Source organism: Somniosus microcephalus, chromosome 30, assembly GCF_052327205.1.
Source record: "Somniosus microcephalus isolate GS21.2 chromosome 30, FLI_Smic_1.0, whole genome shotgun sequence".
Classification (NCBI taxonomy): domain Eukaryota; kingdom Metazoa; phylum Chordata; class Chondrichthyes; order Squaliformes; family Somniosidae; genus Somniosus; species Somniosus microcephalus.
The window spans coordinates 22,202,602-22,227,765 of NC_141016.1; the positions used below are offsets into that span (position 1 = coordinate 22,202,602).

At 48.0% G+C, this 25,164-nt stretch overlaps 1 protein-coding gene across 1 annotated transcript in view; it reads left to right on the forward strand.

Annotated features, from left to right (window-relative positions):
* LOC147098007 (electrogenic sodium bicarbonate cotransporter 4-like) overlaps positions 1-25,164 on the forward strand; it is a 156,410-nt gene that overhangs the window by 29,417 nt on the left and 101,829 nt on the right. The window contains exon 4 of the mRNA XM_085971204.1: positions 13,114-13,243. Within this exon, the coding sequence (XP_085827330.1) occupies positions 13,114-13,243 (130 nt within the window). The remainder of the gene's footprint in view (positions 1-13,113; positions 13,244-25,164) is intronic.

Sequence of the window (25,164 nt, forward strand, 5' to 3'; positions counted from 1 at the left end):
TTTATATTGTCGCGTGCATTAAGTTAGGACAGCCGTTCCATTGATTCAAAACTCCGATTGACTGCTATGGCGTACTCGGCTGCTGAACAATATTGTTCCATGACTCATGGAAGATACTTAACAGCAGAGACCAGGTGAATGAGAAGCACAACCTCAAGATATCTCAACACACTAGAACAAGGGGACATAGGATGAAATGTGCTGAAAGGCAGGTGTGAGAAAGAAATTGTAGATTCACTCAGGTGAGGTGAGGTGATGGGAGGAGGCAAGTTTTTTATTACGATAGCAAAATACTACGGATGCTGGAAATCCAAAATAATAACAGAAAATACAGAACTCGTTTTTTATTACTCTGGATATGCGAACTAAGATTGACCGAGTAGCTTCCATCATCTCTTCTCTTGTGATCATGTGAGTTAAGACAATAAGGACCCACGTTTAATCCCTGGTCGTTGCTGAGTTAGCTGAAGTGATCTAGGGTGACCGTACGCTGAATACGAACAGCGTCAGCATCCCTGAGGTAGGGAAAATCAACCGGAGCCCTGGTTCTTGTGTGTGTTTGTGTGCATGTTTGTGTACGTATATGTGCACATATGTTTGTGTGTGTATGTTTGTATGTACATATTGTAATGTATATACCTTTAAGGGGGGAACTATGTTTTACAGCTCATGTATACTGCAGTACCGGCAGTGACCACACCTGTATATAGCACTGAGTAGTAATCTGTACAGATCAGTTGCAGTGTGAGCCACGTTGAGTAAACACCTGTTGTACCGTTCTCTGCAATCTGTGTCTTATTATGCACGGATGCAACATTGGCGACGAGGCAGGTTTGAACCTACCTGCAACTCTGCATCACCTCCCGGGGATTCGTTCCTGGAGATCAGTGGATTGGAGGTCAAGGCCAGAGACTCGGGCGTCGACCACGGGCAACCACCCAGTCATCCAGCAGAGACTCGAGAATTGCGGGGGAGGCTGTCAAGAGCCAGGCTTGGCTTTCCAGTCGAGGTGGTCCAGCGAAACGGGCTGGCAACAGGTAGTGCGCAGACCCTTCCCGGACAGCGGCGGGCTAGAGCCCGACCGAGCGGCACAGCAAAGGGCCGAGCAGCGTCGACGGGGGAGAGAGAGAGAGGGCAGAGCGCACAGGGCGCAGCCAGTGTTCAGGGGCCGAGCAGCGTCGGAGAGAGGGAGAGAGAGATGCGCAGAAACCCGTGAGGCGCTGCCATTGCCACAAGGACCGCCGAGAGCGGTGTTGGCAGCAGCGCAGGAGAAGCGCGCGAAACCTACAGGGTGCCGCCATTGTCATGAGAACCGCCGGGAGCGGCGTTGGCAGCAGCGGGGCAGGAAGGAAAGCGCGGGAGACGCCATTTTAAGCCATTGGGAGCCGCCATTTTAAACCACACCCAAAATGCCGAAGAGTGACAGCATCACCGCATTTGACAATGAAGTCAAAGATTCGGCTACATATGTCAAACGAATAGAGGTGTACTGCAAGGCAAATGAGGTGTCAGATGACAAGAAAGTGTCGGTATTGTTAAATTTAATGGGTGCAAAGACGTATGGTTTATTACGAAATCTAGTAACCCCAACGAAGCCAATGGAAAAGAGTTTTGAAGACATAGTAACGATACTAAAGGAACATTTAAACCCCACACCGCTGCTGATAGCAGAAAGATTCAAGTTTCACAAACGGAACCAGCATAAGGATGAAAGCAATGCTGATTATTTAACAGAACTGCGCAAACTATCGAAACACTGCCAGTTTGGAGTGGGACTGGCAGATACCTTAAGGGACAAGTTTGTGTGTGGGCTTCAAAGTGAAGGAACCCAGAAACGGCTTTTATCTGAAAAGGACCTTACGCTGGAAAAGGCTTTCAGCATTGCGGTATCATATGAAGCAGCAGCACGGGGCGCTGCAGAGATACAACAGAGACCGCAAGAATATGGCACAAACGAAATGTCATATGGAACAGAGAAGTGATATCGCTGCGGCAGAACAGCACACGACCTGGTTCAAAGACAAAGTGTGCAGACAGTGTGGGAAAGTAGGACACATAGCACGAGTCTACAGGTCAGGAAAGAAAACCAGCAATAAGAAACCTACCAAAGGAAAGTACAAGAAGGTACATAAGATGACGGAGAATAGATCAGATGAACAAAAGAGTGATAACGACTCCGAAAGCAGGGAACTGAGCTGTCTGAAACTACATAATGTGATCACAACGGAGGATCACCGAACCATTTGGGTCACTCTCAAGTTAGCAGGAGTCCAGGTAAAGATGGAATTGGACACAGGATCAGCCCTAACAGTCATAAACCGAGGGGACTACGAGCGGCTATTCTCACACATACCCTTGAGAGACACAAAAATTATTTTGAAGACGTACACGGGGCAAAAAGTCTACCCCAAAGGAAAAATAAGGGTGACCGTTATATATAACGGTAAGGAAACACCAAAACTAGACCTGTATGTATTGCAAGATGGAGGACCACCATTACTGGGACGTGAATGGATCCGGAAAATACAACTGTATTGGCATTCCATACAGGCACTGACTGGCTGACAAAAAGGATGACGACGTCACACCTGGGCGACTATCAAAGATCCTAACTGACGCGAAAGAAGTGTTCCAGCAAGAACTCGGAACACTAAAAGGCATGACAGCGACGATTAAAATTGAAGAAAACGCAAGCCCAAAATGTTTTAAGTCCAGACCAGTACCTTATGCAATCCGCCCAGCCGTCGAAGCAGAGCTGGAGAGTCTGGAACGTTCAGCTGTACTGTCCAAGGTAGACTGGAGCGAGTGGGCTACACCCATCGTCCCTGTGATGAAAAAGTCGTTGAGCAGCATGCCTGGGGAACCAAGGAAGGTTCGCATCTGTGGGGACTTTAAGGTAACAGTGAACCCGGTCCTTCACACCGTACAATATCCACTTCCGCGGATTGAAGATATTTTCGCCTCGCTATCTGGAGGGAAACGCTTCACTAAGATTGATCTGGCCCAGACGTATCTGCAAATGGAGGTAGAAGAAGCATCAAAACAATACCTCACAATCAACACCCAAAAAGGTCTCTACCAATACAACTGGCTGGTATTCGGGGTAGCATCAGCTCCGGCTATTTGGCAGAGGACAATGGAACACGTCCTGCAAGGGATCCCAGGGACCCAGTGTTATTTGGACGACATCCTGGTCATGGGCGAAAATGACAGTGGTGATCACTAGATTGCAGGAATATGGGCTCCGAGCTAGCCGCCCAAAATGCGAGTTTTTCAGAAAACAGATCTCGTATTGTGGCCACGTTATCGATAAAGAGGGGTTACATAAGTCCCCAGAGAAGATTGAGGCAGTGGTCAAGGCTCCAGCACCGGAAAATGTGTCAGAACTGAGGTCGTTCCTCGGGCTGGTAAACTACTACCATAAGTTCTTGCCAAATTTGTCTACAATACTACACCCACTGAACATCCTACTGCAAACTGGGGTGCCATGGAAGTGGAGTGACGAATGTAGACGAGCTTTCTAGAAGAGCAAAACACTAATCACATCGAAAGAGGTATTGGCCCATTACAACCCGGCATTACCAATTCGGTTGGCATGTGATGCGTCACCCTATGGCATTGGAGCGGTGCTGTCGCACAAATTCTCGGACGGCTCAGAGAGGCCAATAGCTTTTGCGTCACGATCACTAACCTCAGCCGAGCGTAACTACGCCCAGATTGACAGGGAGGCTCTCAGCCTAGTGTGGGGAGTGAAAAAGTTCAATCACTATCTGCACGGGCAGAAATTCACCTTGCTGACTGATCACCAGCCTCTTGTCTCCATTTTTAATCCGAAGAAGGGCGTTCCGGTGATGACTGCGCAACGACTACAAAGATGGTCACTTTTTCTAGGGGCGCACCACTATGAGATTGAATATAAGGGCACAAAACAGCATGGAAATGCTGATGGGCTATCACGCCTGCCACTGCCTACTGCGGAGGAAGCACCAGCAGTGGATCCTGTCGAAATATTTCATTCGACTATAGTTGAATACCTACCGGTAACTAACGCTTGTATCGAAAAGGAAACCCGAAATGACCCGACACTGTCTCGGGTATATGATTTGACGGTGAAGGGATGGCCAGCACATGGCGACTCACTGTTGCCAGCATTCTTGACAAGGAGAGAACAGCTGTCAGTGTGCCGGGGGACCTTGATGTGTGGATCCCGAGTGGTACTTCCACCCAAGTTAAGGGATAGAGTGCTCAATGAGCTTCATGAGGGTCATCTGGGAGGGGTAAAAATGAAAAGCCTAGCCAGGGCTTATGTGTGGTGGCCGGGAATCGATAAACAACTCGAGGACCTGACCAAGAGCTGCTCAGGATGCCAGAAAGTCCAAAATGCACCACCACAGGCCCCTCTACACCCATGGGAGTGGCCCTCATCTCCATGGCCACGGGTGCATATTGATTTTGCTGGTCTATTCATGGACTCAATGTTTTTAATAGCCGTGGATGCGCACTCGAAATGGCCTGAGGTCATCAAAATGTCCTCCACCACCACGGAGAAAACTATTGCAGTCCTACGGACCATTTTTGCCAGGAATGGCTTGCCAGAACAGATTTGCTCCGACAGCGAACCACAGTTTGTGTCCGAAGAGTTCCGGAGGTTCTTGAAAAAGAATGGGGTAAGGCATTACACATCCGCCCCGTATCATCCAGCCACAAATGGATTGGCTGAGAGGTTCGTACAAACCTTTAAGAAGGCAATAAAGGCTATGTACAATGACAACATTCCACTGCAGCACAAGGTAAACAATTTCCTGTTCGCCTACCGGAATGCGACACATGCAGTCACCAACCAGGCCCCAGCCATGATGTTCTTTAACTGAAGGTTAAGATCTCGCCTGGATTTGCACAGACCAAATGTACAAAGAGATGTTGAGAGTAAGCAATTCCAGCACATCCATGAGAAGCCAACAAGGAGCTTCAATGTAGGGCAACCAGTCTTGGCTCGCGACTACCGAACAGAAAAATGGCAGCCAGGAACGATATGCACACGGCAGAGCCCACTAATGTACACAGTGGACGTTGGGGAGAGCATCGTGAGACGCCATGCTGACCAGATCCTAGAGTCACAGGAACAAGTCAACCCCATGCCTCGCCCATACGTACCTGGTGATGAACCCGACGTACAGGTCGCATCTACCCCAGAAACAGTAGCATCGGAAGCTGATGAACCAACCGACGACAGGGGGCCAGAAGCGCCTCCGCACTAAGAGCAAGACACTCGGGAAAGGCACTATCCAGAAACGATCAGGAAGCCTCCCCAAAGACTGAATATATAAATAGACTATTTTCAGCTAATGTTGCATGTTAAAAGTGTTAATTGTAATTAGTTTGATATTTAATTGTTAAATGAGTGTTATGGTACTATTAATCTAAAAGGGGAGGAATTGTAATGTATATACCTTTAAGGGGGGAACTATGTTTTACAGCTCATGTATACTGTAGTACCGGCAGTGACCACACCTGTATATAGCACTGAGTAGTAATCTGTACAGATCAGTTGCAGTGTGAGCCACGTTGAGTAAACACCTGTTGTACCGTTCTCCGCAGTCTGTGTCTTATTATACACAGACGCAACAATAGTCACTAAGAAATCCAACAGGGAATTCAGAAGAAACCTCTTTACCCAGAGAGTGATGAGAATGTGGAACTCGCTGCCACAGGGAGTGGTTGAAGCGAATAGTATAGATGTATTTAGGGGGAGGCTGGACAAGGGGATATGAGGGAGAAGAGAATCGAGGGTTATGCTGATAGATTTCGATGAGGAAAGATGGGAGGAGGCTCGAGTGGAGCATAAACGCCGGCATGGACTGGTTGGGCCGAATGGCCTGTTTCTGTGCCGTATATCCGATGGAATGTAATCCTGTGCACGGCTCCAGTTTACAGTCAGGGCTGAAAGGCTGCAAAAAGAAATTCCACAGTAGCCGATCCCGACCCATTAGTTACTTAATTTAGACTTTTTGTACTTGTCTCCAATGTTGTCGCAAGATCTGAGTAATAGCTCCGACACTTCGCTTGATCTCAGTTACTGCCGCATGCCACTTGTGGCTCGACTGCTTACCGGGGTCACACAGGGGTCAAAACCGGCTTCCAGGTTAGCTTCCGATGATTGTGTACAAAGGACATTGGGATTGCTGTGTACTCAGTGCCAGAATCTGAAAGCATAGACAGTCGCAAGGAACTAAAGGCACATTGTTTGCAGTCGGGATTCAAGGTACAAATAGCTCTCAGCATTGCAAATGCTAATCTGTTAACTGTTGCCATTCTATGGGCCTGGCCAGGGAATATTTTACACCCTGCAAGGATCCTAAACTGCCAATACATAAATAAAGGAACTCACTGCAGCCTGCCTGCACTTTTAATCTGTCTGGTGGTGAAATGTTTACCAGCAGAAACACAATTATGGAGTGCATAGGAACAGGAGGAGGCCATTCAGCCCCTCGAGCCTGTTGCCCCATTCAATTGCTGATCTGTACCTCAACCCCATTTACCTGCCTCCTCGCCATAGAAACATAGAAGATAGGAGCAGGAGTAGGCCATTCGGCCCCTCGAGCCTGTTGCCCCATTCAATTGCTGATCTGTACCTCAACCCCATTTACCTGCCTCCTCGCCATAGAAACATAGAAGATAGGAGCAGGAGTAGGCCATTCGGCCCCTCGAGCCTGCTCCGCCATTCAATGAGATCATGGCTGATCATCCAAATTCAGTACCCTGTTCCTGCCTTCTCCCCATATCCCTTGATCCCTTTAGCCTTAAGAAATATATCTAACTCCTTGCCATGCCCCTTGATACATTCACCCAACCAAAAAAATCTGTCGATCTCAGTCAGGGTCAGTTCTATTCCCACCCAGCAATAAGCTTTTTTTCCCCCTGTTCATTCACAGGATGTGAGTGTCGCTGGGCAAGGCCAGCATTTATTGGCCATTCCTAATTGCCCTTGAGAGGGGGGTGGCAAGCCACCATTTCTGTGGGCAGTTAAGAGTCAACCACATTGCTGTGGGTTTGGAGTCATCTATAGGCCAGACCAGGTAAGGGTGGCAGATACTCTTACTCTAAAGGGGCATTAGTGAACCAGATGGGTTTTTATGACAATCTGGTAGTTTCATGGTCACCATATATTGATACTAGCTTTTTATTCTAGATTTATTTAATTAACTGAATTTAAATTCCTGTGGTGGGATTTGAACTTGCATCGCACAGATCAGTCGTCCAAGTTTCTGGATTACTAGCCCAGTAATATTACCACTATGTTACCGTACCCCTCAATCTGCTATAATGCAAATTCACACATGGCCTATGGTTTCAGCTCCCTGGAAGGGTTACTCCTTTCTTCTCCCTCGCCCTCCCATGCTGAATTTCAGACATGTCCTGGAGTGCCAGCTGCCCCACAGAATTTATGATGTTCTCGAAATGAAAGTGGGATAATTGAAATAAATTTAAAGCTGCAAAACGTTGAAGGGAGAAGGGGGTTAGCAAGTCCCATCCCTCTTGAGGGAATGAAAAGTGTCTGAAAAGTTCTCCTTCCTCAAGGTGCCGTCCTGAGCACTAGTTGCCTTGAGGAAAGTCCCATCTTTTTGTCTATGCTGAAAGGACAGCATTGTTCTGCCTGGGCCAGAAAGGATGAAACATTCACCATTTGCCAAACATCAGCTTCAGCTCCTTACAAAGTATCACCAAAACCATGTCAAAGGTAAGGGGGCCATTTTAATGCAGTGTGTTTAGGGGGGCCATTTTTATTGATGCACAGGAGAGCCTTTTAGAAAAAGTTCGGGAATAGTTAAGGTCAAAGCTTTCTCAGAATTGAAATGGGTAAGCTCTACCGGGTTTGGCATAATCATCAATAGGACTCAACTCAGCAAAGGGCGTGCTATTCCATTTAATCTCCAGGGCAAGCGGCTCTGTGCAGCAGGCTTTGACACACTCTGTAAGGCTGGAGCAAGTTACCCCGAGCACAGACGGGCCTGCTGTTAAAGTGTGTGACAGAATGAATGCGAGTGAACCAGGTAGGCTTGAAACCAGGGCTTTTGTTGTCGATTTGTCATTTGCTTTTTGAGGCCAGCATTGGCGTGTTTGTCTTGTTACCACTGATGTAATTCATTTTGTTTCACACTGCTGTGCTGTTAACACTTTGTAGACTGCAGTAACATTTCTTCATCAAAGTAAGGAACATAACCGGGCCTTTGCAAAAAAAAATATTGAGTCTTTGCTCTTGAATTTGACTTCACAGTATTTGGCTTTGCAAATGGACAGAGAATGGTTTATACTTTTCATCTTTACAGAGAGGTTGTGTGCCAGGTTGTCAACACCGATGGCCATTCCTGAACGTGAATTTGGATACAACTCAGATTTTAAGGGGACAAACCGTTTACAATTTGATGCTCCTTTTTTTTTTTAAAAAGGCACAATTTGTGGCTGTGGAATAATCTGGTGGATCCATTTTTGCCCAGCTAAGAAGGCGAGAAGCCAATCTACTTACTGGTCACCGAAACGTTCGAATCAGCTGCAAGAAGGAGCATGGGAGCAGGCTGGTGTGACTCAGCTACTAATGTTCCCCGTAAGTGGGGAAGTAACTTGTCTCGGGTCAACTCACTGGGTGAGGAACCAAAGCCAATTTTAAGCAATGCGGTAACTAGTCAAGGGGTATATATAGGACAGCAACTACGACAAGACCACTGACCTCCCCCCATACCCCATCACCCCCCTCCACCGCCACTGCCGATGGTACAGGTCAATCAATTCATGTAGACTGCTGCCGCCCAACTGAGAACCTGCGTGTGTGAAGATCAAGTTCAGGCTCAGCTGTGCCACCTACCAATGGTTGAAGCCTGCCAACACTCACTGTCACATCAAGCGTGGCACTTGGGCAAAGAAGCTAAAGACTGCCAGTGTCTGCGGAAGTGAACCTCACATCGAGCCAGCGAGGGGGGGGGGAGGAGAGAAGGTCGGGAGGGTTGGGGGTTGTGCCAGTTCATCAGTAACAAAGTAGGCTTGGGCCCTACTTCGAGGGGCCGATATCACCTAATCGGTTCGACACCGTGGTCCCCAGTTTGTTACTGGCGGAGGGCACGACGTGCTGATGGCACGAGTATGCCTAAAGATACAATGAAAAGAAATGAGAAGTCACGTGAAAGCTCGCAGGCATTGCAATTAATTTGCAAAGGGCGGGGGGGTGGTGGGGGGGATCGAACGCTTCGAGCTTGTGGAGCAGCCAGGATTTGACTTGTCCTCCATCACCACTTTAAGAGCATTTTACGAGCAGGCATTGAGTTGTAGGATTGGTTAGTAACCATGGCAACTGGAATTCCTGCCCAGAAGAATTAGTTACAATTGCTTTTCAGTCAGAGAGTTTAGAAGAACCAGCAGTCTTGGAAATGATCGGTAAATGATGGGAATGAGGACATGGCAGCATTGTAAATGTCGGCCTTTAAGCTCAGGGCGGGTGAAGCCAGAACTTTCATTTGATTCATGCCGGGGAGCAAAGCGATGGTTAATCGAATTAAAACTCTATTTAATTGGATTAACTTCGATGAGCAGAAGCACAACATACGCTGGTAAACTAATGGAAAACTGAAGTGAAGTATCGGAGCTAAATGGTGCCCTGAACCAAGGTGGAGTGAAACCAGGGTCACCAGTAGGTGCCAGGAAAGTAGAGAGCGGCACAAACAAAACCAGCTAAGGACAATGAAGGCCAGTATTAGAGATGCTAAAAAATGATAGTGGATTAACTGTAGCAGTGATGGTAAAGTATTTTCCAGTTATGTTCGAAGTGAGGAATCAATCAAAGGCCACATTGGTCCTCTGAGGGATTTATTAGGTCAGGTTGGGTGTGAGACCAAGTATATGACTGATGATTTAAATAGGTACTTTGCAACAGTTTTCACTTCTGAAGTGAAACTCGCTGGAGTTTAGAAGAATGAGAGGGGATCTCACTGAAACTTATAAAATTCTAACAGGACTAGACAGACTAGATGCAGGAAGGATGTTCCCGATGGCGGGGGAGTCCAGGACCAGGGGCCACAGTCTAAAGATAAGGGGTAAGCCATTTAGGACAGAGATGAGGAGGAATTTCTTCACCCAGAGAGCGGTGAACCTGTGGAATTCTCTACCACAGAAGGCAGTTGAGGCCAATTCATTAAATATATTCAAGAAGGAGTTGGATATATTTCTTAAGGCTAAAGGGATCAAGGGATGTGGGGAGAAGGCAGGGACAGGGTACTGAGTTTGGATGATCAGCCATGATCACATTGAATGGCGGAACAGACTCGAGGGGCCGAATGGCCTACTCCTGCTCCTATCTTCTATGTATGTTTCTATGTTTCTATGAAGACCCTAATACTTGATAGCTGAACAGGAAAGAAGTGCTTCAGTCGAAGTAACCTCAGAAGGGGTTCTCGGCTAGGATTAAGACGCTCAACGCTGGGGTAAATGGAATCTGGGCCAAAAAGGAATGTGTAAGCCACCGACTCGTGTAACCATCAGCTCGTGAAAATCTGGGCTCGTTCCCATGGATTGGAAGAAGGCTGATGTGGTCCTGTTATTTAAGAAGGGGAAGAAATCAGACCCTGGCAATTATAGGCCCATCAGTTTGACATAGGGTGTAGGGAACTGTTGGAAAGCATTATATGTGATTGCTGATCACTTGGAGAGTTTGATAGTTAGTAAGGATTCCCTACAGTGCACTGTAAGTCCCACCTCACTAACCTAATTGACCTCTTTAATGAAATGATGATCAAAATAGTGTATTTTGGCATCCTGCTGATGCCGTATACCTTGATTTCCAAAAAAAGCCTTCAATAAAGTGACTCATGGAAGCTTATTATGGGATTAGAGGACAGATATTATGCTGGATAGGAATTTTGTTGAAATCTTGTAAGCAGAGGGTTATCATCAAGGGGCAGGGTTTGAATGGGACCTGGTCACGACAAGGCTTCATGCTGGGACAGTTGCTATTCATTCCTGATTTGGATGAGGGCATTAATGGAACTATTTGTAAATTAACCGATGACTCAAAAATGCTGCATAGCGATTAATAATTCAGATCAATTCAGTATGTTTCAGGTGAATTTAAATAAGGTAGGAGAATGGCATTGTGTGTGGCAGATGCCCTTTAGTGTGCACAAGTGCAGAGTGATGGGGTTAGAGTGTTGGCACCGGGCAGTGTTACCCATCACAGGCCAACAAAGAGACCTGGGGTAAGATAATAGCAAAATACTGCGGATGCTGGAAATCCGAAATAACAGCAGAAAATGCTGGAAATACACAGCAGGCCAGGCAGCATCCATGGAGAGAGAAACAGAGTTAACGTTTCAGGTCTGGGACCCTTCATCAGAACTGGAAAAAGCTGGAGATGTAACAGATATTAAGCAGGTGCAGAGACAGGGATGGGGGCGTTTAGGAGGGGAGGAAGGAATTGAAAGAACATACTGTGAAAATGTTGCAAATGGGAATGGCAAAATCATACTGCATGAAAAATGGGGGCAGGGATTATGATCTGAAATTGTTGAACTCGATGTTGAGTCCAGAAGGCTGTAAAGCGCCTAATCGAAAGATGAGGTGCTGTTCCTCGAGCTTACGTTGAGCTTCATTGGAACAATGCAATAGCCCGAGGACAGAGAGATCAGAGTGGGAATGGAGCGGTGAATTAAAGTGACAGGCGACCGGAAGCTCAGGGTCACCCTTACGGACTGAACGGAGGTGTTCCGCAAAGCGGTCACCCAGTCTGCGTTTGGTCTCCCCAATGTAGAGTATATTAAACTGCAAGAAGCACAAGTAAATCGCTGTTTCACCTGGAAGGGGTGTTTGGGGCCCTGGACAGTGGGAAGGGAGGAGGTAAAAGGGCAGGCGTTGCATCTCCTGCGCTTGCACGGGAAGGTGCCAGGTGAAGGAGCAGGGCTGTTGGGGGTAAGAGTTGACCGCAGAGTGATTTAGAACAGCAGTGAGGGCTGCGATCACTTGAGGTCATACGTGGAAAGACATTCTGGTTTCTCCGAATGAACCACAATTCTTGCACAGCGAAGGGACCGTCAGCCGCGCCACACCGCAAAAACTGCGAAAAGACGAAGCCAACTCTGCAAAAGGCAGATGGCAGAGGCTGTTATTCAGATACCCCACTGCCAGGCAGTCACGGACCCCGAATTCAGGTTAGAAACCCGCTGCTCTGCTACCTCTGCGGGGCACGGAGGAGTTTTGGCTTACAGTACAGTTGCATTGACTCCAGGAGCCAAAGGTAGGATATTGCCGAACTCCAGAAGACACAGCCTGTGGAGATGTAGCTCCTCTTCAGTGCCACTTTACTGCCTTGTGTCCTTGGGCTCCTGTCCTTTCCTTTGTGTGTCAGTCTGCCAGAGACACAGTGACTGGAGTATTGCAGTTGACAGTGTCAAAAAAAAAATTAATGGAATGTTCAGAGGCGCAGTCAGAGCAGTGCAAGGCATTTCAAGATTTCTTGGTACCAGTAAATGGGAAGGACTTCTAATTTGGCCAGGATCTAAAGCAGGTTATGTGCACTGTTCTGTTTGCTCACTATGTCACTTGTGTTTGGGGGGGGGGTGTAGCCATTTTCTACTAATGGACCCTGACAGCAATATCTTCATTCTGCACTTTGAGTGGCGTATAAAGAACAAAGTCGTCAAAAAAGTGAGTGGTCCTGTATGTGAAGCGCAAGGAAACAGCGCAAGCAGCGCAAGGAGCGCACGTCAACCCACACACCCCACCCACCTGCCCCTTCAACCACCGTCTGCCCCACCTGTGACAGAGACTGTAGGTCCCGCATTGGACTCATCAGTCACCTGAGAACTCATTTTTAGTGTAGAAGCGAATCATCCTCGGTTCCAAAGGACTGCCTAAGAGAGAAGAGAAGCGGGGGGGGGGGGGGCCATGAATTTAATATTTGAACCCCAACTTGATTGGAGAAGTCCATGGAAAGAGCCAAGAGCAGGCTCACCTTCAACGGCGTGTTGAGGTAATGGTTTCATACTGGGCCCCCATGTAATACTTGCTAGCCTCATTCAGGCAGGATGTTACTGCAATGTGATGCGTTTTGTTGTTACCTCTGTTGTGCCGCAGTGTCCCCTGCTGCTGAACGTCTGAGATACATTCTTGGAGAAGAGGACGATGGCCCAACTCCAACACTTTTCACAGAGATGGATACCCTGCAGCATGATGGAGATGAACTGGAATGGAAGGAATCTGCCAGGCGAGTGATTAAAGCCCAATTAAATTTACTCCTATTTAATGAACCTTTTCTATGCCATTGTTCAGCAACTTTATTTGAAGCACTGGCCACCATTTATGATGGAACCATTTGTAATGATCAGTAACCTGTCATTCTGGAATGGTATACTAGGTGGTGCTGTTTGTATATAAGAGTGGGCTACCCACGATGCACTAGGCTACCCACAAGGCAGCAGTGTAGAGTTCGAATTGTTGTTTAAAAGTCTGCCAATTGTAGTCGATATTTCCTGTGAGTTTCAAACACTCTGGTGGCTTCAAATTTTCCATGTCGCGTTGCACAATATTCAGCAGATCTTGCCAATCCTGGTACCATGTTATGTTCATTAATAACTAGTCATTTTTATTAAGAACAGCTAGCTTTTGCTAGACACTTTATTGAACACATGTGGACTAGGTACAGTATCTGTAGAGGCATCCATCTTGACTGCTGCCTTGTGGGTAGCCTAGTGCATCGTGGGTAGCCCACTCTTATGGACATACAGCACCACCTAGTGTACCATTCCAGAATGACAGGTTACTGATCATTACACCATTGAGGGTGCAAACAGCAAGCAGTGGTTTTGCTGGGTTGCTATGACTGTATTTGAAGCATATCGAAACCACATGTAGAATACCATATACATAAGTAGCAAGAGCAAGACACAAAAGATTAATGTCACCAATGCCAAGCCTATGGTCAGAACGAGTGGTGTAAATGTACTTTAAGTAGGCTAAAACTGCACAGTAAAGCTGAAGAAAATTAATAACTATTTGTGCTTATCCTGCAATCTTGACTGGCAGAATCCCTCTAATTTATCTTCGCTGGGAACGTAACTCCGAGTGGGACGACAGTTACTAAGGCTATTGAGACCAATAGTTGAGCTAGCAAGTTCTAAACTTTAGCAAATGTTTGGCTTCCTTGTGTAGATCATAGTTCTGGTAATGAAGATCCGATCGAGTTAGACAAGGGAAGAAAGAGTACCTGATCTGTAGGGTACGGTGGGTTGAGGGGCAATTGGTGGGAGAGACAGTGGGGGCAAAATTCGGTTAAGGCCGGACATTTAGCACCCGGCGGGGAAGTACCACCCCGGCCACTAAATTCGCCTTCCTGGTGGGGCGATAATCGAGGCGATGTCGGTTAAAGGAGGGGGCCACTCCGCACACTGCAGGGCCTCCGATGGCCCCACACTAGACCACCAGGACCATGCCGCGGCCCACAACGGAGGACCGACCTGGAGGTCAGCCAAAAAAAAGAAAATGGCAGCGCGGGTCGCCACCGCACCTCCCCTTTAACTACTGCCCCGCGAGGCAGAGTTTGGCTCAGTTCGCGACCCGTATGGCTGGCGCTGACAATTTCTGCTGCGGGTCGCTATGGGATCGCGGCGCTATCGGGTAGTGCCTCAGCAACATCCCGCCAAATCTCTCGGGAGGTGCTTTTTACACTGCCCCCCCCCCCCCCACCCCACTCCTGGACGATAAACTCTTTGCGCCTGTTAGCGCCCCCTGGAGGCGCTAATGGCAGGTGCAAAGGAGCCGAATTTCAAGCCCCTTTGCTCAGGAACAAAATCACTGTCCCAAGTCCGGACTCCGGCTAGATTATCTCAGAAAGAATCCTAGCTTCGATCTGTTCAGCACCAGAGTGATGCTATTCTTTGGGCAGTGCACTCTGGAAAGGATAGCCCACACTTTCCAAATATGCTATTTATTTAAATTATGTTTGTAAAGCATTGAGAAAACAAACAGTTTTCATTTTAATTTAAATCCAACTAATGCTGAAATCTCATCGCCATAGGCCAACTATCAACAAGTCCATTACATGACAGTTATCACTTTTATGATGGCCGCTGGCTGTATCTGAGTTGCGCTATTGCATTGCCCCCGATATAAGGCATGAGAAGGGATTGCAACACGTAAGCAGACCATGAAACAGCAAGTTTGGGAGTGATTCTTGGGCAAATTCTAGTTACATATCTTACGGATGAGCATGAGATGCCAAATGATTACTCTTACAACTAGTCACTAGGGAAGACATGCTAAACTCTAAACTCTGATAATCCAAATAGAATTAATGATTTCTGCATACACAACTGCACTTATGAAATCCCAACTGTCCAGCCTCTGATCCTCCACTCACCATGACATTTCTGCAGCTACTGATCTGCTCAACCACACCCTCACCACCACCTTGGATGCCCCAGTCCCTATTAAAACAATTACTCTCTCTCACCCTGGCCGCTCCCCCTGGTACGGCTCTCATCTTCACTCCCTTAAGTCCAAGGGATGCAGACTTGAACGGATATGGCGGAGAACTGGTTTAGCCATTCACCGCCAGATCTGGCTGGACCACATAAAGCATTATTGGGTCTTGCTCTTGTCTGCCAAAATTGCTCACTATTCCAGAATCATTCTGGAATGCAAAGATAAACCCCGGCTCCTATTCTCCACTGCTAACTGTCTTCTTAAACCCCTCTCCCCTGTCTCCTCCACTCTCACCTCTGATAACAAATGTGAGGAGCTCATGGACTTCTTTGTCTCTAAGATTGAGACCATCCGTTCAGTTGTCTCTGCCACTTCCCTTCTTTCCCCTAGCCCACCGGGCCAAACTTCCTCTAAGGGTCCCCCCTGCCCGAGCCCTGAACTCACATCTTTCTCCAGTTTCTCTCCGATCTCCCCTCATGACCTCTCCACGCTAATCTTGTCCATGAGACCCACTTCCTGCTCCCTCGACCCTATTCCCACCAAACTGCTGACCACCCAACTTCCTTTTCTGGCTCCCATGTTAGCAGATATTGTTAACGGTTCTCTCTCCTCAGGTACTGTCCCCCTCTCCCTCAAATCTGCTGTCTCACCCCTCTCCTCAAAAAACCAAACCATGATCCCTCCGTCCTTGCAAACTACCGCCCCATCTCCAACCTCCCTTTCCTCTCCAAAGTCCTTGAACGTGTTGTTGCCTCCCAAATCCGAGCCCATCTTTCCCGCAGTTCCATGTTTGAATCCCTCCAATCAGGTTTCCGCCCTTGCCACAGTACCGAAATGGCTCTCATCAAAGTCACAAATGACATCCTTTGTGACTGTGACAAAGGTAAACTATCCCTCCTCGTCCTTCTCGACCGGTCTGCAGCCTTTGACACGGTTGACCACTCCATCCTTCTCCAACACCTCTCCACCATCATCCAGCTGTGTGGGACTGCACTCGCCTGGTTCCATTCTTATCTATCTAATCGTAACCAGAGAATCACCTGCAATGGCTTCTCTTCCCACTCCCGCATCGTTACCTCTGGTGTCTCCCGAGGATCTCTCCTTGGCCCCCTCCTATTTCTCATCTACATGTTGCCCCTTGGCGACATCATCCGAAAACACAGCGTCAGTTTCCACATGTACGCTGACGACACCCAGCTCTGCCTCACTACCACTTCTCTCGACCCCTCCACGGTGTCTAAATTGTCAGACCGCTTGTCCGACATCCAGTTCTGGATGAGCAGAAATTTTCTCCAATTAAATATTGGGAAGACCGAAGCCATTGTTTTCGGTCCCCGCCACAAACTCCGTTCCCTAGCCACTGACTCCATCCCTCTCCCTAACATCTGTCTGAGGCTGAACCAGACTGTTCGCAACCTTGGTGTCATATTTGACCCTGAAATGAGCTTCCGACCACATATCCGCAGCATAACAAAGACCGCCTATTTCCACCTCCGTAACATCGCCCGTCTCCGCCCTTGCCTCAGCTCATCCGCTGCTGAAACCCTCATCCATGCCTTTGTTACCTCTAGACTTGACTATTCCAATGCACTCCTGGCTGGCCTCCCACATTCTACCCTCCGTAAACTTGAGGTGATCCAAAACTCGGCTACCCATGTCCTAACTCGCACCAAGTCCCGTTCACCCATCACCCCTGTGCTCGCTGACCTACATTGGCTCCCGGTTAAGCAGCGCCTCAATTTCAAAATTCTCCTCCTTGTTTTCAAATCCCTCCATGGCCTCGCCCCTCCCTATCTCTGTAACCTCCTCCAGTCCCAAAACCCCCCCGAGATATCTGCGCTCCTCTAATTCTGCCCTCTTGAGGATCCCTGATTATAATCGCTCAACCATTGGCGGCCGTGCCTTCTGTTGCCTGGGCCCTAAGCTCTGGAATTCCCTGCCTAAACCTCTCCGCCTCGCTACCTCTCTTTCCTCCTTTAAAACGCTCCTTAAAACCCACCTCTTACCTGCCCTAATTTCTCCTTATGTGGCTCGGTGTCAAATTTTTTGTCTTAAAATACTCCTGTGCAGCGCCTTGGGACGTTTTACTACGTTAAAGGCGCTATATGAATAAAAGTTGTTGTTGTAAATGATTTGCAAGTCCTAGACAGACTACAACAGCCCAAAAGAAATAAATCCCCAGCATTGGATGGTATTTAACCCTGAGTACTAAAAGGTGAGATTTTCGAGCCACTGACAGTGATTAGGAAGGAATTAATGTCCACTGGTGAGGTCGCAAAAGATTGGAAACAGACGAATATGCTTCTCATTTTCAGAAAAGGAGACAAAACAGACACAGAGAGGAACAGATCGATTAGTCTGACCTCCGTAGAAGCGAAGAAATGGAACCAGTTATCAAGAGTAAATTGAAGGATTATGTGCGCAGTAATAAGCAGCAGCCAACATGAATTTAGAAGAGGAAGATCATTCCCAACTACCCCCTGGGCTTTTTTAAGGGAATGACATGCTGTACTTCCAAAGTTCTGCATGAAAGGCGACTGTTTAAGCTTGAAGCAGTGACAATATATGAAAAGAAAGCAGTGGCTACTTGTAAGAGCAGTTATGCTGAGGTGGGGTGAGGGTGTTGTAGTGAGTGGAGTGCCACAGGATTTAGCATTAGACCCCCTACTCTTTCTAATTTACATTAGTGACAGATTCAGAACGTCAATGCAAACTGGTGGGCAGCACCCTCGCCTCTGAGTCAGAAGGTTGTGGGTTCAAGTCCCACTCCAGAGACTTGAGCTCAAAAATCTAGGCTGACACTCCAGTGCGGTGCTGAGGGAGCGGTCTTTCGGATGAGACATTAAACCGAGGCCCCGTCTGCTCTCTCAGGTGGACGTAAAAGATCCCACGGCACTATTTTGAAGAAGAGCAGGGGGAGTTCTCCCCGATGTCCTGGGGCCAATACTTATCCCTCAATCAAACATCAGTAAAACAGATCTGGTCATTATCACATTGATGTTTGTGGCAGCTTGCTGTGCGCAAATTGGCTGCCGTGTTTCCTACATTACAACAGTGAATACACTTCAAAAAGTACTTCGTTGGCTGTAAAGCACTTTGGGACGTCCGGTGGTTGTGAAAGGCGCTATAGAAATGCAAGTCTTTGGGTAAAAATTCGGTAGCGGCCTCTTTGGGGCGCTAACTTCACCAGGGTGCTAATTTTAACGCCCCGAAAAAGTTAGCGCCCCCGCAGCTGATTTTCCCAGGTAGCACCCCAAGAGGGAGGAGGGGTGCTACTGGAAGCGCCCTGCGTCCCTCTTGGGGCACTGTGAGCCAAAACCGCGGCGCTATGTGCCGCAGCGCCACATGCACTGCGGCACATCATGCCGCGGTACTGCAGGCTTTCCTTCCCCTTCTTAAAGGGGAGGGGCCTGGCGCAGCACGTCCTGGTGCCCAGCTGGGCCACCAGGGATCAGGAGTGCCGGCAAAAGAGCCCAGCACTCGAGGAGTGTCGGGCTCACGGAGAGCAGCCGGCACCCCGCAGGGGTGGGGGGGCTTCACGGGGGCCGGGGACAGCAATGGGGGCAGGTGCTGGCAGGCGGCCAGCAACAAAAATGGCTGCCCGCCACCTCTCCTTTAACTAGCATCGCCCCGGCCACAGGTAGGGCCCCCTGATCCCATCAGACATAGTTAATGGTTAGCGCCGCTGCTAACCTCCCGCTGAATTTCGCGGGAGGTGTTAGCGGCGCCGCGCCCGGGCGCTAGTTGGTTTGCGCCCCGTTATTACAGGAGGCGCCAATCAACCGAATTTAGCCCCCTTTCTTTCTTTGGTCAAATTCGCAGACAGTATCAAACTAGAAGGGGCGGTTAAATCTGAAGAGGCAGCATGGGAGCTACAACATAAGTCAGACAAAGTAAGTACGTGGACAGAAAAAAACAGCAGCTAAAAGACAGACAAATGTAAAGTACTGTACACAGGAAGGAAATGGTCAACGCAAGTACTCCATGGATGGGGATAAAACAGCGAAAGATGAATGTGATCAATATCTATGGCTTTTAGTAGGCTCAATGCCCAAGATGCCCAAACACTGTGAAACAGCAATCATCAAAGCAAGTAGAATGCTGAACTACAGTATATAGCTAAAACATAAGTATGTAAGAAATAGGAGCAGGAGTAGGCCATAGGGCCCCTCGAGCCTGCTTCGTCATTCAATAAGATCATGGCTGATCTTTTACCTCATCTCCACTTTCCTGCCTCATCTCCATATTCCTTAATTTCCCTAGTGCCCAAAAATCTATCGATCTCTGTCTTGAATATACTCAACGACTGAGCCTCCACAGCCCTCTAGGGTAGAGAATTCCAAAGATTCACCACCCTCTGAGTGAAGAAATTTCTCCTCATCTCAGTCCTAAATGGCCAACCCCTTATCCTGAGACTATGACCGCTAGTTCTAAACTCTCCAGCCAGGGGGAAACAGCCTCTCAGCATCTTCAGGCAATTTTCGGCAGCGCGTTCAGGTGCTAAAGATCCACCGAGGTGGCCAAGATGGGGTTGTGAGCTTGAAATGCTGGGTTAGCCCATGTTTAGCGCAAGACGCCATCTTGCTAAAGGAGTTGAAGCCCGCACTAGGAACATCTGCCCGTATACTCGTTATCGGGCTGACTGCCAGATAAAAATGCCACATAGAATGCTTATTAAAGAGGCTGCATGCCATTTTAGTGGCTAGCGCTTGTCCTAACGCCCTCTCTTTACAGCCACCTGCTGTTTGGGAGTAAACTCAGCGTTGATGTGGACTTCAAGCGCTACTTAAAGGGATACTCACCATTTACGTGTTGCTGGAGCTGTGAAGAGGACCTATGAAACACATCAGGAGACTTTCTGGGACACTTTGTCAAGACTTCACCAACACTCGAGCAACATTTATTCTGGAAATTCTCTGAGGATTTTGTTACGTCCGTGAATAATTGAGACACGGACAGCAGGAGTGAACAAAATAAATCTTTACTGGTGGAAGTCCATACTGAAACTAAAAACACAGAGGCTCACTAGCGCCTTTTATACAGGGGTGGTCACTGCCGGTACTGCAGTCTGAGACCAGTTATTCTCTTAAAGGTACATACACAACAATTCCTCCCCTTTTAGATAAACAGTACATAACATTCATTTAACAACTAAATGATAACTAATTACAATCACAATTACTGTTGCTAGATACATTGGTTAAGTTTAAGCAATTATAAGTTCAGTCTTTGAGGAGGCTTCCTGATTCTGTCTGGATAACGCCTCTTTGGGGTATCAGGTTCTTCTGGCAATGTTGAGTCGGGATCAATGTCGTTGTTTGGTTCATCTGCTTCCAATATTACCGGTTCTGCGGTAACTGCAATTGGAACGTCGATTTCATTACCAGGTGTATCAGATCGTGGTGTGGAGTTGACGTTTTCCAGTGACTCTAAAATCTGGTCAGCATGGCGTCTTACAATGCTCTCCCCAACGTCCACGGTATACATGAGAGGTCCTTGTCGTGTACAAATCGTTCCTGGCTGCCATTTCTCAGTGCGGTAGTCCCAGGCCAAAACTGGTTGACCTATCTTAAAACTCCTGGTCGGCCTTTCATTCATATTCTGAAACTGCCTGTTCTCCACATCTCTTCGGACGTTTGGCTTAACCAAATCCAAGCGGCATCGTAGTCTTCGATTGAAGAACATCATGGCTGGAGTTTGGTTGGTAACCGCATGTGTCGCATTCCGGTAGGCAAACAAGAAGTTCTCCACCTTGTGTTGTAGGGGTATATCTTCATTACACATTGCCTTGATAGCCTTCTTGAATGTTTGGACAAACCTCTCGGCCAATCCATTAGTGGCTGGATGATATGGGGCAGATGTGTAATGCTTAACACCATTGTTCTTTAAGAACCTCCGGAACGCTTCACACACAAACTGTGGTCCATTGTCAGAGCAAATCTGTTCAGGCAGCCCATTCCTGGCGAATATGGTTCGTAAAACTGTGATAGTTTTTTCCGTGGTGGTTGAGGATATTTTTATTACCTCTGGCCACTTTGAATGTGCATCCACCGCAATTAAAAACATCGAGTCCATGAAGGGACCAGCAAAATCAATGTGCACCCTTTGCCATGGAGATGAGGGCCACTGCCATGGATGCAGAGGAGCTTGTGGTGGGGCGTTTTGGACCTTCTGGCATCCTACACAGCTCTTGGTCATCTCTTCGATTTCTCTATCGATTCCCGGCCACCACACAAACGCTCTGGCTAAGTTCTTCATTTTTACCCCACCCAGATTGTTGAGTCTGAGGCCTAGAAATTCGGTTTTGGCGCAGCGAGGGCATTAGCGCCGGAAGTTAGTGCCGGCGCTAAGTACCCCTGCGCGCGCCAAAAATTCAGTAGCGCCGCGCCCAAACGGCTGCCGGCGCTACTGAGGGGTCTCAGCGCCTCAAAACTGGCACCACGCGCCGCATTGCGGCGCTATTCCGGCGCTGCGGCGCCCGCTGCGGTGCGGCAGGCTCGGGAAGTGCAGGCCTCCTCCTTCCGTTAAGGAGGAGCTGCCTGCACCCGGCCGCGGCCCGCGATAATCTTTTTAAAAATGAGCCCAGCACCTCGGACAAGTGCCGGGCTTGCTTCTGTTCCGGGGGGGGTGGGGGGGGAAGTCCGGGGAGGGAGCTGCGGCCAGGCGGCCGGCGGGAAAGCGGCCGGCCGCCGCGGGGCCTTTAATGCGCCGGCGCAAAGTTCTGTAAGGCACCTCTGCCAGAACGTTGCTTGCGGCTGCCACGGGCGAGGCGGCCGCAACTCAGTTTCCGAGTTCAGGCGGGTTACCATGGCAACCGGGACGCTGCGCACACCGATGACGTCATCGGTGCCGGCGCAGCGCTACCGGCCTAACGCCGATTTAGGGCCCCTGTCAATTTCTAAACTGGCCATAACTTCGGCGCTAGGCCCTCTAGCGCCTCAAAAGCGGCGCTAAGGCCAGTGAATTTCTAGGCCTCAGTGTTCCAGATATGCTTAATATAAATCACTGGGCACAGACAACAAGAATAACTAAAACAGGTCTTTACTAATCGAAGGTCAGGGCTGAACTGCTTAGCAAATTACTACACAGAGTTTATATACCGGTGTGGTCACCACCGGTACTACAATATACAGTAGCCAAGAGAAAGTAGTCCATCTCTTAAGGTAGTCTCTTAAGGTGGTACAGGTTACATACACAACAATTCCTCCCTTTTTAGCTTAACAGTATACATCCCAATTTAAACATAACATGGATAACATATATACAACTTCATGCAAATCTGTTCAAAGATTCAGTCTCTGAGGAGGCGGATAACATATATACAACTTCATGCAAATCTGTTCAAAGATTCAGTCTCTGAGGAGGCCTCCTGATCCGAGTTGGATAACGCCTTTCAGGGGTCTCCAGTTCTCGTTGCTGGGGTGACTCATCTAGTTGATCTCTTATGGATTGGACATCGTCAGATACATTGGCGTCTGAGGTAGATGCTTCAGGTTCACTAACTTCTTCCACTGGTGTCTCTGTCGTAGTCATGGGTTCGACCCTTGTTCTCGATTCTACAAGTTGGTCAGCATGACGTCGTATTACGTTTTCACCAATATCTACCGTGTACATCAGGGGTCCTTGTCTGGCACGAATTTTTCCAGATTGCCATTTCTCATTCTCATAGTCCCGGGCTAACACTGGTTGTCCTATTTTGAAACTCCGAGTGGTCTTGTTATTTATATGCTGGAACTGTTTGTTTTCTACTTCCCTCCGCACATTTGGTTTTAACAAGTCCAACCTGGACCGCAACCTCCTGTTATAGAACATCATGGCAGGGCTTTGATTTGTCACTGCATGAGTGGCATTTCGATATGCCATTAGGAAATTGTCCACCTTGTGTTGTAGTGGAATCTGGTCTTCGCTCATGGCCTTTATCGCCTTTTTGAACGTTTGTACAAATCTCTCGGCCAACCCATTTGTAGCCGGATGATATGGGGCAGAGGTATAATGTTTCACCCCATTCTTCTTCATGAATTTCTGGAATTCATCTGACACGAACTGCGGTCCGTTGTCTGAACGTATTTGTTCTGGCAATCCATTTCTTGCGAATATCGTTCTTAGCACTGCGATCGTCTTTTCCGAGGTAGTGGTCGCCATCTTAATCACTTCTGGCCATTTAGAATGTGCGTCTACCGCAATTAAAAACATGGAGTCCATGAATGGACCTGCGAAGTCAATATGTACACGTTGCCATGGGGTTGAAGGCCATTCCCATGGATGCAGCGGTGCAATTGGAGGTGCATTTTGAACTTTTTGGCACCCTGAGCAGCTTTTAGTCAGATCCTCTATTTGTTGGTCAATGCCTGGCCACCACACATAAGCCCTAGCAAGGCTTTTCATCTTGACTCCCCCCAGATGACATTCATGCAGTTCCTTTAGAACTCTCTCCCTTAATTTAGGAGGAATAATCACCCGTGTTCCATACATCAATGTTCCTTGACAGACGGACAGCTGTTCTCGTCTGGCTGAGAATGCCGGTAACAGTGGTTCACCATGAGCTGGCCATCCTTTCACTGTCAATTCATAGACCCGAGACAGTGTCGGGTCGTTCCTGGTTTCTCTTTCAATACTTGCATTGGTGACTGGTAAACATTCGATGATGGTCGAGTGAAATAACTCAACAGGGTCAACTGTCGGTGCCTCTTCCGCTGTAGGTAGTGGCAGGCGCGACAGCCCATCAGCATTACCATGTTGCTTTGTACCTTTGAATTCGATCTGATATTGATGTGCCCCTAGGAAAAGGGACCATCTCTGGAGCCTCTGCGCCTTCATCACCGAAACACCCTTCTTAGGGTTAAAAATGGAAACCAACGGCTGGTGGTCTGTTAGCAGCATAAACTTTTGCCCTTGCAGGTAATGATTAAATTTTCCTACTCCCCACACAAGGCTGAGAGCCTCCCTATCTATCTGAGCATAGTTGCACTCAGCGGAGGTCAATGATCTGGATGCGAATGCGACTGGTCTTTCCAAGCCATTTTGCAACTTATGTGAGAGCACTGCCCCAATACCATATGGAGAAGCATCACACGCTAAACGAATAGGCAGCGTTGGGTTAAAGTGAGCCAACACTTCCTTAGAGGTGATCAATGCCTTGCCTTTGTGAAAGGCCCGCTTACAGTCCTCGCTCCACTTCCATGGCACTCCCTTCTGCAAAAGAGCGTTCAGCGGGTGTAGCACCGTGGATAAATTTGGCAGAAACTTATGGTAATAGTTAATCAACCCTAGGAACGACCTCAACTGGGATACATTCTCCGGAGCGGGAGCCTTCACAACAGCTTTGATCTTGTCAGGTGACTTGTGAAGCCCCTCCTGGTCAATGACGTGACCACAGTATGAGATTTGCTTCTGAAAGAACTCACATTTCTGTTGATTAGCTCGAAGTCCATATTCTTTCAATCTGTTGAGCACCTGTTCCAAGTTTGCAAGGTGTTCCTCATCATCATTTCCTGTAATCAGAATGTCGTCCAGGTAACATTGTGTGCCTGGAATTCCCTGTAATACCTGCTCCATGGCCCTTTGCCAAACCGCTGGAGCCGATGCCACTCCAAAAACCAGTCTATTATACCGATATAAGCCCTTATGCGTGTTGATCGTGAGATACTGGCGTGACGCTTCATCAACTTCCATCTGTAAATACGCCTGTGCCAGGTCTATCTTGGT